Source organism: Vombatus ursinus, unplaced genomic scaffold (genome assembly GCF_900497805.2).
Source record: "Vombatus ursinus unplaced genomic scaffold, bare-nosed wombat genome assembly UNPS02014830.1, whole genome shotgun sequence".
Lineage (NCBI taxonomy): Eukaryota > Metazoa > Chordata > Mammalia > Diprotodontia > Vombatidae > Vombatus > Vombatus ursinus.
In genome coordinates this window covers 18,640,772-18,653,858 of record NW_020954608.1, presented here as the reverse complement: position 1 = coordinate 18,653,858, position 13,087 = coordinate 18,640,772, and the positions used below count along the sequence as shown (strand labels likewise).

General features: G+C 34.9%; 1 protein-coding gene across 2 annotated transcripts in view; it reads left to right on the top strand.

Annotated features, from left to right (window-relative positions):
• The window catches only part of SEMA3C (semaphorin 3C), a 184,272-nt gene that overhangs the window by 112,964 nt on the left and 58,221 nt on the right, over positions 1–13,087 (top strand). For both annotated transcript variants that reach the window (XM_027838789.1, XM_027838790.1), the window contains 4 exons: positions 4,770–4,889; positions 8,986–9,128; positions 10,354–10,468; positions 12,045–12,114. In XM_027838789.1, the coding sequence (XP_027694590.1) occupies positions 4,770–4,889; positions 8,986–9,128; positions 10,354–10,468; positions 12,045–12,114 (448 nt within the window). The remainder of the gene's footprint in view (positions 1–4,769; positions 4,890–8,985; positions 9,129–10,353; positions 10,469–12,044; positions 12,115–13,087) is intronic.

Sequence of the window (13,087 nt, the reverse complement as noted above, 5' to 3'; positions counted from 1 at the left end):
TTACTCTGGAACATCAGTCAAAGAACACAGCTGTGTGGCAGCTCAGTCAGACTCTAACCTTGCTAAAGATTGCTGTTAGCTTCTGTTTTGTACCCAGGCAGTAGCATTGATGCTAACCTGTGGAATTTCTTTTGTTCCTCAAGGGAAGAATGTATATGCCTTTCATGTATGTTCCTAACATATAGGCTTTATTTCCTAGGTTAAAGTACACCAAAAATGTAGGTACTTTCTTCTGACACTGTCGATAAAAGGTCTTCTTTCCATACTTTTCTTTTTCTTGTCTTTATACTACCTTTCCCTCTGTGTTTAATTTTTTAACTCAGTCTGAATTGTCAGGAAAACCTAAAAGCCTTAGAGAAATTTTAGTTACTATTCAAAATTGAATACTTTTTAGAATGTGTGTTAAAACTCTGTAAGGGTCACTATAGTCAGTCTTAGATAGTAATACCTTTCTATAAAGCTTTGAAGTTTGCAGATTTCTATCAAGACATCTGTGAGTGAATAACTTGCTTATCATTTTAAACAAATAAACAGATCTCTTTCTCCTCCTCTTTATTTTTTTTAAACTGGTGAGAACCATTATGGTATAAAACAGTGGTGTCAAACTCAAATGGAAAAGGTGCCACTAAACCATTCACAAGGATCCATGTGGACCTTTTGACTTAGAATACCACGTGTTAACATTATCTATGTTCTATTGCATTTTTATTCATTTTGTTAAATATTTCCAAGCTACATTTTAATCTGGTTCAGTGAGTAACAGGAGTCACAGCCTAGGTATTTTTGACACCTTAGGTATTAGAAGAATACTAGACCAGCATTCAGAACCTCTGCTTCCTAATCCTGCTCCCTCCATTTGCTGTTCCTTCAACTTGGACATATCACTTAATCTTCCTAAATCTTACCTTCTACATCTGTAAAATGTGGATAAAAACATTTGTACTTTTTACCTCACAGTTGTGAATCTCAAATGAGATAATTCACATAAAAGTGTTTGCTTCTAAAACAATATGGACACATATACATTATGATTAACCACATGTATTTAAATTTTAAATTTCACCCTTGACTATGACTTCATACACACACACACACACACACACACACACACATCTGTTCAGTTTAGATAAAAGTCATGAAATATCAGTGCCTAAAGTGACCATTCATTGAGTCAGCAAGTATCAATTAAGTGCCTAGGCATTGTACTCATCACAGGGAATATGAAAACAAAATTAAAATATCTCTTGCCTTCAAGGTGCTTACATTCTATTAGTTCCAAACAACACATGCACAAATAAGTTACATACAAAATAAATATACTATAATTTGGAGACAGGAAATAGTAGCAACTCACAGGTATCATGCAGAAGCAAGTATTTGAAATGAATTTTGAAGGGATTTAAACTAGAAAAAAATATTTATTCATCTTTTCCAATGAGGGAAAATCTATACAAAACTTTGAATTTGGGATATAGAATGACATGTATAGGGAACAGCAAATAGACCATTTTGGATGAGGTAAGCACAGGGATGGCAAACATGTAAGTCCACAGTAATGCTGCTGAACCACATTAAAATGTAATTTAGAAATATTTAGCTAACTAAAAAATACAACAGTACACAGATAATGTTAATGTGTGGTTGACCAAGTTAATGTGCATCTGACAAGGGTCCTTATGTGCAGTTTGGCCATTTCTATTTGAATTTGATACCACTGGGCTAGCATTTGTGAAAGGGAATAATGTGCACTAAGTCAGGAAAGGTAATATTGAGTCAGATAGTGAAGTGTATTAGACAGCAAACAGAGGTATTCAATCACAGAGGCAACAGGAAACTGCTGAAAGTTCCTGAGCTGGCAAAGGATATCGGTAAGCTAGATCAATACTTTGGGTATATCAATTTAGCAGCTTGGTAGTGGATGGAGAGAGGGCAGAAACCTGAGGTAGGAAGATCAATTAGGTGGTCCAGGTGAGAGGTAATATGGGCCTGAACTAGGAGATATATGTAAGAGATGTTGATACAGAATTTGAGGGAGAATGAAGGGTTGAAGATCAATCAATTTAAAAAGGATACAATTATTATGCACCTACCCTTTTCCAGGCATTCTGCTAAGTCCTAGAGACACAAAGAAAAAGTTAAATAGTTTGTGCCCTGAAGGAGCTTACAGTCCTTAGGAGAGATTATGTACACATATAGAAGAATGTATAAAATAAATACAAGTTGATTTGGAGGGAGAGGGTGTCTGTAACCAGGGCCATCTGGAAAAGCTTCATGTCAAAAGTGGTGCTTAAACTGAGATTAGAGGAAACAAAGATTCTGTGAGGTAGTTATGAGGATTGAGTATATTGTGAACATGAGTGACACCTAGTAAAAAGGCATGGAGATGGGAGAAATTGAATCTCACTTGAGGGACAGCAAAAAAAAAGTCTAAGGAGGATGACTCCAAGGTTGTGAACCTTATCAACTAGATAGATGGCTAGTATATTACCTACAGAAATAAGGAAATTTGGAAAATTGGACTTCAGAAGGGGAAGGTCATGAACTCCTTTTTTGTAAATGTTGAGTTGACAATGTCTCTAGGACTTAGAGTTGGAGATATCCAACAGTAAGTTAGTAATATGGAACTGGGGTTCATGAGTGAGACTAGAGTTGGATATATAGATCTGGGAATTATCTGCAAAGAGATGAATAATGAAAACCCATAGTACTTGAGATCACCAAGAAGAAAAGGGTAAAGGGGAGAGATGGAAATGGACAAAAATAATAACAAAAGGAGGGCCAAGGTTTAGGGCACATCCATGATTAGGTTGTAGGACTAGGGTAATGATCCAGCAGAATAGACTGAGAAGGAATGACCATATAGGAGGAAAACCAAGAAGGAATATCCAAAATGAAGGGGAGGTCAGCATTGCCACATGTTGAGGAAAGGTCAAGAATAATGTGGACAGAAAAAAATAGTCCATTTAATTTAACAGAGATTATCTATTCAATCAATCAATAAACATTTATTAAGCACCTACTAGTTACCAGACACTGTGCTAAGCACTGCAGATGTAAATAGATGCTAAAGATGATCCTCTTCTCAAGGAGTTCAAAATCTAATGGAGGAGACAATATGGAAACCAACACTTACAAAACAATGCAGAATAAATAGGATGTTTTTTTAGGCAATTGGGGTTAAGTGACTTGCCCAGGGTCGCACAGCTAGAAAATGTCAAGTATTTGGTTTGAGGCCAGATTTGAACTCGGGTCCTCCTGACTTCAGGGTCGGTGCTCTCTCCGCTGCACTACCTAGATGCCCCCAAATAGGATTTTTTCAAAAGAGGGGAGGCACTGGAATTAAGAGGTGTTACAGAATGCTTCCTATAGAAGGTGGGATAAGTTGGGACTTAAAGGAAGCCAGGAAGGTCTGTAGTCAAAGCAGAGAAGGGAAAGTGTTCCAGGTATGGAGGATTGCCAGATAGAATGCCCAGAGTGGAAACAGAGTATCTTGCTTGTGGAACAGCCAGGAGGCCAGTGTCACTGAATGGAAGAGTATGTGTTGGGGAGTTAGGTGTAAGAGGAATGGAAAGATAGGAGGTGGCTAGAATATGAAGGGCTTTGAATGCCAAATGGAGCATTGTGTAATTTGTTCCTGAAGGCAATAGAAAGCCACTGGAGTTTATGTGTGGGGAGGAGGTGACATAATCAGATGTGCAATTTAGGGAATTGTTTTAACAGTTGAATGGAGAATGCATTAGAGTAGTAGGCAGATCTACCAGCAGGCTGTTGAGGTAATCAAGGCATGAGGTGATGAGCACCTGCACTAGAGTGGTGATGGCAATGTCAAGGAGAGAATGGGGCAAATTCAAGAGATCTTGCAAAGGTGAAATCAAAAGGTGTTGGCAACAGTTTAGATATGGGGAGTGAGGGATGGTGAGGAGTGAAGAGCTCAGGTTGTAAGCCTGAGGGTCTGGAAGGATGGTATTGCTCTTTATAGCAATGGTTAAGTTAGGAGTGTGGCTTAGGGGGAAACATAACGGGTTCAGATTTGGACACATTGAGTTTAAGAGGTCTATTGACATCTAGTTCGAGATATCAGAGAAAATGAGAAATGTGAGACTGGAGGTCAGCAGAGAAATGGAGTAGGAAAGGAAGATTTGAGAATCAATAGCACAAAGATGGTAATTAAGAAAGCTAGGGGAAAGTGGTATCCTCAAAACTTAGAGAGAAGAGGAGGAAAAAGCAATTAACAGTGTCAAAGGCTGCATAAATGAGGGATTTGAGATCAGGAGTGATCTGCTAGTTAGGGACAAAATGGAACTCTAACATCAGTTTTTTGAACTCCAAGTTCAGTGTGTGTGTGTGTGTTTGTTTATATGTTTATTTACTTGATGGTGGCAGGGTTCACCAATCCTGCATATTCGTTATTTCGAATTACTTGCCTTTGCCAAAATATATAGCATGTACATTGAGATCTAGCAAAATTAAATTCTGGCAGAAGCCTTCTCACATGTCAGTACATTGAAATGTGTGTATGTGTATACCTGTCCTTCTGCCTGTATGCCTCTGTTTGGCAGAAGTAGACTTGTTCAGGAACACAGTGCTTGATTTTTATTTAACTTGAATTTTTAAATTTGAATAATGACACCTCAAGAGAAAATGTGTGTGCTAGGCACCATACATGGCTTTATGCTAATAGACAAGTTCATTTATGCCTCTAAAAACAGAGCTTTAAAAGATAAATAAGCCTGTGTTCAGAATTTTTCTTTTTTCCCTCTCCGTTATAGATGAAGAACTCTTCTCAGGAATGTACATCGATTTCATGGGTACAGATGCTGCTATTTTTCGTAGTTTGACCAAAAGGAATGCAGTCAGAACAGATCAACACAATTCTAAATGGCTGAGTGGTAAGACGGTCATTTTAATGGATGCTTTTGATTCTCACATACCAGTCTTTTTGGTTATTTCTGAAATTTTCAGAAAGGAAACTGGGGGGGAAATGTCAAGAAGATAACATATCCCAGATAATGCACTCCCCTGGTGTGATTGATGAAGACTCTTATAGAGTTGATTCTAAATATTTGGCTAAAGTGAATAATTTAAATAGTCTCTGATTTATGTAACATTTCACCATCTTTATCATAAAGTAGTTATCACGTAGTATGTGTTTATGTAGTATATATGTGCTTATATATATGTATAGACACACATCAGTTCACGTCACATTGGCATGTAAGTCAACAATAAACAGGATCTCCTTTGAAAGCAATTATTCATTATATTTAGTTAAATTATACAACAAGCTTATAAGGCTTGGAATCACTGGATTACATTCTAATTTAAATGTAATTTGATGGCTTAAAAATAAGCCTGAGTTGTTAAACCTTTCTTACTATAGCTTTTATTAGAGATGAGCAGGAATACATTCACAGAAATCCATCTGCTGGGGTCTCAGAGAAATGTTTATCATAAGAGTCCTTCATCTGATCTTACTCTACCACTCTGGCCTTTTGCTTGAGAGGAAAGGGGAAAAAAAAACAAATCAGGGAGATTGTTGTCACTATGCCTTGGGGAAAATGCCTTGCTGACGCTCAATGTGGTAATCTGTTTAACACTGCCCAGATGATCATGAATCACCCTAGTAAAGCATCCAATTGCACTGATATTCCAGTGCAAGAAAGCAGTGATTGTGCCTTTATTTTTCAAAATTATTCTTCTAGTACATCTGGAAGCTGAGACTTCTGAAAGTTTATTATGGTCTGAAAATAAGGAGACCCTCTATGTCTTTAAATGGCATCATGATTTTTTCTTTGAAATTCTTCCCTTTCATTCAATATGCTGTATTTTAATGTAGCTATTTTTTTTTAGTTCTTCAACTTTCACCTCCTTATTCTGCTTAATTGAATGTCTCTGGACAAAACTGAAGTGTTCTGCCAAGGCAGTGGTGGCAAACTCACCAATAGAAATAGGGCCATTAAAGTATACATAAGGATCTCAATGAGTCACATGTTGATTTAGAAAACTACACATTTTTTTTATATTTGTATGTACATGCACATATAGGTACATATTGTGTGTGAATGTGTATATATAAATACATGTATTATATACTAGACATGTATTATAATATATGTTATATATAAGTTTTGTTATTAAAATCAGATAGGAACTACATTTTTATTTAGTTCAGGCCACACTGAGGAGTTGTGGGCTGCATTTGGCCTATGGGCTATGTGTTTGACAACTATACTCTAATATGTAAGCATACATACATACACACATCTTTCTTATCAAAACTTTGTATGTATATAATATATATGCATATACACAGTGAGCAACATATAGAGAATTATGTGTATGTGTGTGTATATTTACACACATACATGGAAACACATACATGCACACACAGTCCAAGGAAGAAGAAAGCATACAGAGAGTGTGAACACAAAATCTTAGAGCTGGAATAGATCTGAGATTCCATAGTACCACACTCACAGGCTCCATATTATAAATTAAAAAAACAAAAAACAATAACAAAAACTAAGACATGCCCTTACTTAGGGATGAAGCCAGGACTAGAACCAGGTCTGCTAACCAATCCTGGTCTGCCCTGTGTTGCTGAGATCTCTGCTGCAAAAGTAAAATGTTTCCTCCACTTAATTATGTGGGATTATTTTCATGTTTCCCTTCTTCACAACATGCTCATAATTGTTGCAAACAATGGAACTATTGGGAAGAAAAAATGTTGGCCCATTTTTATCAGACACAGTGGAATGTGGAAAAAAATGCCATTTAATTCTGTTTTCCCACGAAAAGTAATAACAAGGAAAAAAACATTTAGCAAATATCAATTCCCTAATTAGATTGTTTCTCTCCTTCCCAACTCATTAATGCTAATAATAGTGATGGTAGTAGCAGTAATAGTTGAAGAGGAGGAAGAAAGCATTACATATTTTTGTGTTTTACAATTTAAACAGCACTCTCTTCACAAAAATCCTGTAAGGTAAACTGGGGAAGGACTGTCTTTTCCATTTTATAGATGAGGAAATTGATGTTTGGAGAAGTTCTTACATTTGAATAACAAGTGAGTGTTCAAGCCAGGGCCTTAGTAGAATATATTACATACACTGGCCTTCTAGCTCAGCATTCAGTGTTCTTCGTGGTACTCTGGTCTTAAGAAGGTGAAAAACAAAACAAAACAAAATGTTTGTTTTCAATAATGCCTCACCTTTATATACCACTTTAAGGTATGTAAAATGATTTATTCACAAAAACTCAACTAATGGCCTTCCTAATATTTTGGGGTAATTATCCATTTCCAATGAAGATACGGCAACCATTTGTTTAAAAAAGAAAATTCATTAGGATATTTATCATATATGGTAAATTCTAAGTCCTATATCACAGGATTTATCATAAATGATGCTCTAAACTTAATAATAGCTAGTATTTATATAGCATTTTAAGGTTTGCAAAGTATTTTATATATAGTATCTCTTTTGATCCTCACAATAACCCTGCAAAGCAAGTACTATTGTTATCCTTCTTTTACAGAGGAAGAAGGTGAGGTTGAAGGGAGCTTAACTGACTTGCCCTGGGTCACACAGCTAGTAAGTTTCTGAGGACAGATTCAAACTCAGGTTTTCCTGATTCCAAGCCCAGCACTCACTCGATCCATTATGCCACCTAGCAGCCACTTTGCTGACTAACTTACCTATTTCTGCTGAGAGACTGCCCTCTTCCTAGTAATCTGTTTCATAACCCTGAAGTAATCCTTAACTCCTCTCTCTCCCTCATGTGATCCGGCTATCTACAAAGTCTTATTTATTCTACCAGCAAAATATCTCTCACATTTGTTCCCTTTTTTTCCCCACACACTTGGCTGCAATCTAATTCAGCCCCTCATTACCTCTTGCCTGGATTATCATAAGAGCCTTCTAATTTGGTCTCCCAATATCTTTTCTCACTAATTCATCCTTCACGTGGTTGCCAGAATAATTTTATCTGAAGCAGAGATCTGATCATGTCTAAACCTCAATTGAGTCCTGATTTTTTCTAACAGAAAATAGCAACTCTTCAGAGTAGCATTTAAGATTTTGGTCATTCAGGGTCCAATCCCTAGCCAGTCACTTAACTTCTCTCTGCCTCAGTTTCCTCATCTCTAAATTCAGGCAGTAATAACATCGATTTATCAGAATCATTGTAAGGATGAAATGAGATAATATTTGTAAAGCACTTTGAAAAATCTTAAACTAAGGAGCAATAGATGGTGCAGTGGACAGAACTCCAGCCTTGGAGTCAGGAGGACCTGAGTTCAAATCTAGCCTCAGATACTTTATACTTACTAGTGTGTGACCCTGGGCAAATCACTTAACCTCATTGCCTAGCCAAAAAGCAAAAAAAAAATCTTAAAATGACAGAAATAAAAGCTATTATTATTAAGCATCTTATTGTATAAGACCAGGAGTTGTGGGAAATCTGAAGAATAAAATATAGCCCCTGATACTATGGAATGTACCACCTGATAGGGATTAAACATATGTACCAATAACTATAATTCCAGGTAGAATTTTATTATTATTATTATTATTATTATTATTACTTTTCTAGACATTGCATATTGTCATTAAGATTTGTTTTATTTTATTTTAAATTTATGGAATAAAACAAGCATTTCCATAATATAGTATAACAAGAAAGGATGATTGCACATAAAACTGCAAATCTATTATGTACAGCTTGTTATTCTTTTTAAATATATAATAAAGTTATGTAAATTTCCCCCTCCCCCTCAACACATTCTACATTCTAGTCAGATTAGCTAGCTAGCTTTTTCCTCAAATGTTTGTTTTGGCCTTTGTATCACTATCAACTAGCATAATGCCTTACAGAGATTAATATATGCTTTCTTAAATGGAATTAAATATATCACATGTGTGCAAGTGAATTAATGATACCTATATAAATATTCTCAATTATCATCTTTATTTGTTTTCTTTCTAGAACCTATGTTTGTAGATGCACATGTTATCCCAGATGGTACTGATCCCAATGATGCAAAAGTATACTTTTTTTTCAAAGAAAAACTAACTGACAACAGTGGTACTACCAAGCAGATTCATTCCATGATTGCTAGAATATGTCCTGTGAGTATATTTTTGGAACCTATTTTAATTGGATAAGTGAAAAGAAATACATATTACTTTCAAATTTGTTTGCCTTCTCCTGCTAATTATGCTATATTTGAAATAAAAGTTAGTTTATTTAGACACAACTTGAATATATATTTGGTGGGGAAGCAGAGCAAATATTTAAAGATCTTTTTCCAAAAAAAAGTCTTTTGTATGATTTATTCATTTTCTATGTTGTAAAAAATATCTACACATATAGCATAGGTGTATATGCAAAAAAAAAAAATTATTCCAGTAAATACAGTTAAGTCTCACAAGTTAAGACTAATGGTGAGGAAAATCCATCTAGATAAGTAAAAATCACAGAGTATTTTCAAAGTACAAAAATAATCATTTCTGTAGTTGAATACAAAGGGGTTGATGTAGGATATTCTAAATTTTTTATTGGCCCTGAAAACCATTTGCTCTCCTAGGCACACCAGTACCCTACTTATCTAACAGATCAAACTTTGCTCCAATTTAATTAATCATATGAAAAAAAAGGAGCAAAGCCAAAAGGAAATAAGAGATTTCTGAGTAAAGAGGAGAAGGGATGCTATTATATCCGTTCTGATTTTCATGAGAAGTGCATGATACTGTCCTTTGTATCTTACATAGATCATGCATATAAAGCAAAAGATTAGAAGTAGTGAGGGCATGCTGAGCAGGAGATAGAACTATCTAGTATAGGTCTCCGGAGCCATGATGTATAGGGCAGAGTAGTTCAGTAGCCCTCAAAGGAATTATTACATTTTGACTGATTGCAATAATTGGTGTTTATAATGACGCCCCCAAGTCATCAAGAAAAGGTTAAATAATATTCAATCTGTATGGAAGCATTCAAGTCATTTTTAGAATGGTATCAGCCGTTAACATTTTAAAAATGAAATATCTAGTTTTGTTAAACTGGTCAACGTACTCTACCTAGAAAATTATTTATATTAATGCAATATTCCTTAATAATGACAGGTACATGAGGCACTGTTTTATTTAAAAAAAAATATTTATATTTATTTATACTTCCTAAAATCTTGTCTCATTTATCTATCTGGAAAAGGATCAGTCTTTAAAAGGTAAATATTAAATATCACCTCATAATATTACAGTATATTCACAATTAGTGGTGTCCAAAGTTATGATGTGTCTATTCTTTAATGTTACATTTAAATTTGATGTGATTTGTCAATGCTTTTCTTTTCAGAATGACACTGGTGGACAGCGTAGCCTTGTTAACAAGTGGACCACTTTCTTAAAGGCTAGATTAGTATGCTCAGTGATGGATGAAGATGGCACTGAAACTTATTTTGATGAACTAGGTATGTTGTTTGGGTCAGAGATTTGGTTTTAAGAGACAATTTGTAAGAATTCTAACTTAAAACAATCATTAGAAAATTTTATATTCAGTGTGAAAGTTGATATTAATAAGTAAAGGGAATTGCTCTAATTTGCCAATTTAGATTGCCATTTTATATATGTGTGATTTATTAAAAGACCATAAACTATCCTTCTGGCTAAGAAATGTAACTGTTGCTTATAATTTTTTTTTTTTGAGAAAGGAGATACTTTTCAATATAGTCATATATTTATGATTGTAACATATAGGTCTTGTGCATTAAATCAGAACATGAACAGAGCTGATAGTTTTCTTTCTCTCCTTTCTCTCTCTCTCTTTATCTTTCTGTCTGTCTTAATTTCTTTCTTTCTTTCCTCCCTCCTTCTCTTATTTTTTTACTTTCTTCCTCCTTCTCTCCCTTCCCCCTCTTTCTCTCTCTATCTCTCTCTGTCCTTTCCACATTTATGCATTTGTGTATATGTTTAGATATATCTGTAGCTTTCTATCTTTCTTCACACACATACATATACATATCCAACACATGAAATATTTCTGCTTCAAGATAGATGACCTGTGAATAGTCAGTTCCTATTCAGATATCTGGTGGACTAGCTGATCTCTGAGATCCTTTTTAATTCTGAGATTCCAAGTTTGAATGGAATCTATGTTTGTACCAAAAAGACCAATCTGTCTCTGTTTTGTGAGATGAATTAGAAAGAGAAACGACAAAGGCTGGGAGATTGTTGGGAGTCCTCAGACAATGAGAGTCCAAACTAAGGGAGTGGCTGTGAGAAGATTAGGGAGGGGATGGATGTGAGAGGTATTACAAAAGGGAATTGATAGGAATTAGTGATTGATTGGCTACCTTTGAAGATTACTTCAAATTTACCAGGCATGGGTGACTTGGAGAATAATTGGCAAAATGGAGAACCTTCTACAAAGTTCAGTGAAGAAATGATGAATTCCATTTTAGACCTATTAAACTTGAATGGTCTACAGGGATTTTCCTCACTGGGAGTTCCCTGTATGAGTGATATTATTCAGTCTAGACAAAGCTTGACTTGCCAGTGGAAGTTTCCAATGAGCACTATAAAATTTGAGCTAGTCAAGGGATTAAAAACAATAAGGATCACAACAAGTTCTTCAAAAACATATAGTTCTTTTTGTGTTGGAGATGGGTCATGACAGGAGGCACACTGTTTTGTTTTTTTTTTAAATACGGTAAGTCCTCAACTTTTGTGGGAATAATGTTCCCAGAAAATGGCACAAAAGTCATAAGTGCAAATGCTGATACATTGAACCTTTGGTGAAATAGAGGGTTATGTTCCTATACCCACCAAAACCTGTAATTTTTTGCTAGAGATTTCAGAATATACACTGTCCTGAATATAATTCTTTATGACAAAACATGCCTCAGGCATACTTTTTGCATAATTTCAGTGTTGTTTCAGTTGTTGAATGTTTAACTTACACATTTAATAAATGCTACAGGTAGTTATAGTATAGTGGCAATATTGGATTTGAAGTTTTCAAATAACTGCATTTTTTTTCCTTTGTAGAGGATGTGTTTCTGCTAGAAACAGATAATCCTCGGACCACACTTGTGTATGGTATTTTTACAACATCAAGGTAATGATCTGTTTAAAAAAAAATTTCTATTCTTAAGTAGCCTTAAATCATATAGAGTTAATAGTATTGAATGGACTCTTCTATGTATAATCTAATTTTCCTTAACAGTTGGCATATATGTATTTATATTAATTTACTTTCAACAGATTGGTTGGCAAATATATTTCAGCTAGAATAAACTTGACATATTAAAAAAAAACTTGCCATATACTGGTAGAATGTTGTCTTGATAGAAATAGGAAAAATGTGATTACTTGAGCAAAAATTAAATAACAAAATCTACCAGTTGAATTAAAATCTAATTTTGTTTATTGAACAATAACTTGGCTAGTTTGTCAAGGAAAAATGATGACAAATCTGCTAAAAAAAATGATCCAAAATTGAATCTTTAAGCTTTCTGTTAGTACTGATAAATAAACAAGATAACTTAGACTCAACTTCAGGAGACATTTTTGGGTGCTTCTGACTTGGTTTCTATACTAGGAACCGTATAATTATATTAAACCATACGAAGGTTTTTTTTTTTATTATCACAAATGTATAGGATTCTAGAATCTTTGAGTTGGGATTGACCTTTGCAATGCATTAGCATATACTTAGAGTCAGAGAAGTGCTTTCTACAATATCCTTCATAGGTGGGCACCCCGTCTCTGCTTGAAAAGCTGCAGTGACTTTATGAGGGAGCTCTTTTTTGTTGTTGAACACCTCTAATTCTTGGAATTTTCTTTCTTACATTTGCATGAAAATCTGGCTCTAACATCCATTGGTCTTAATTCTGACATTTGAAGCTACAAACAGGTTTAAACATTTTCTCACATGACAATTCTTTCAGTATCTGAAGATATTGAGATCTCTCTTCTTACCTTTATCTTTCCCAAGTTCTCCATCCATTGTCTTCAACCATTCCTCATGTAAGTTTTCAGCTCCATACTTTTTCTCACCGAATTCCTCTGGATGCACTCAAGTTTAATAT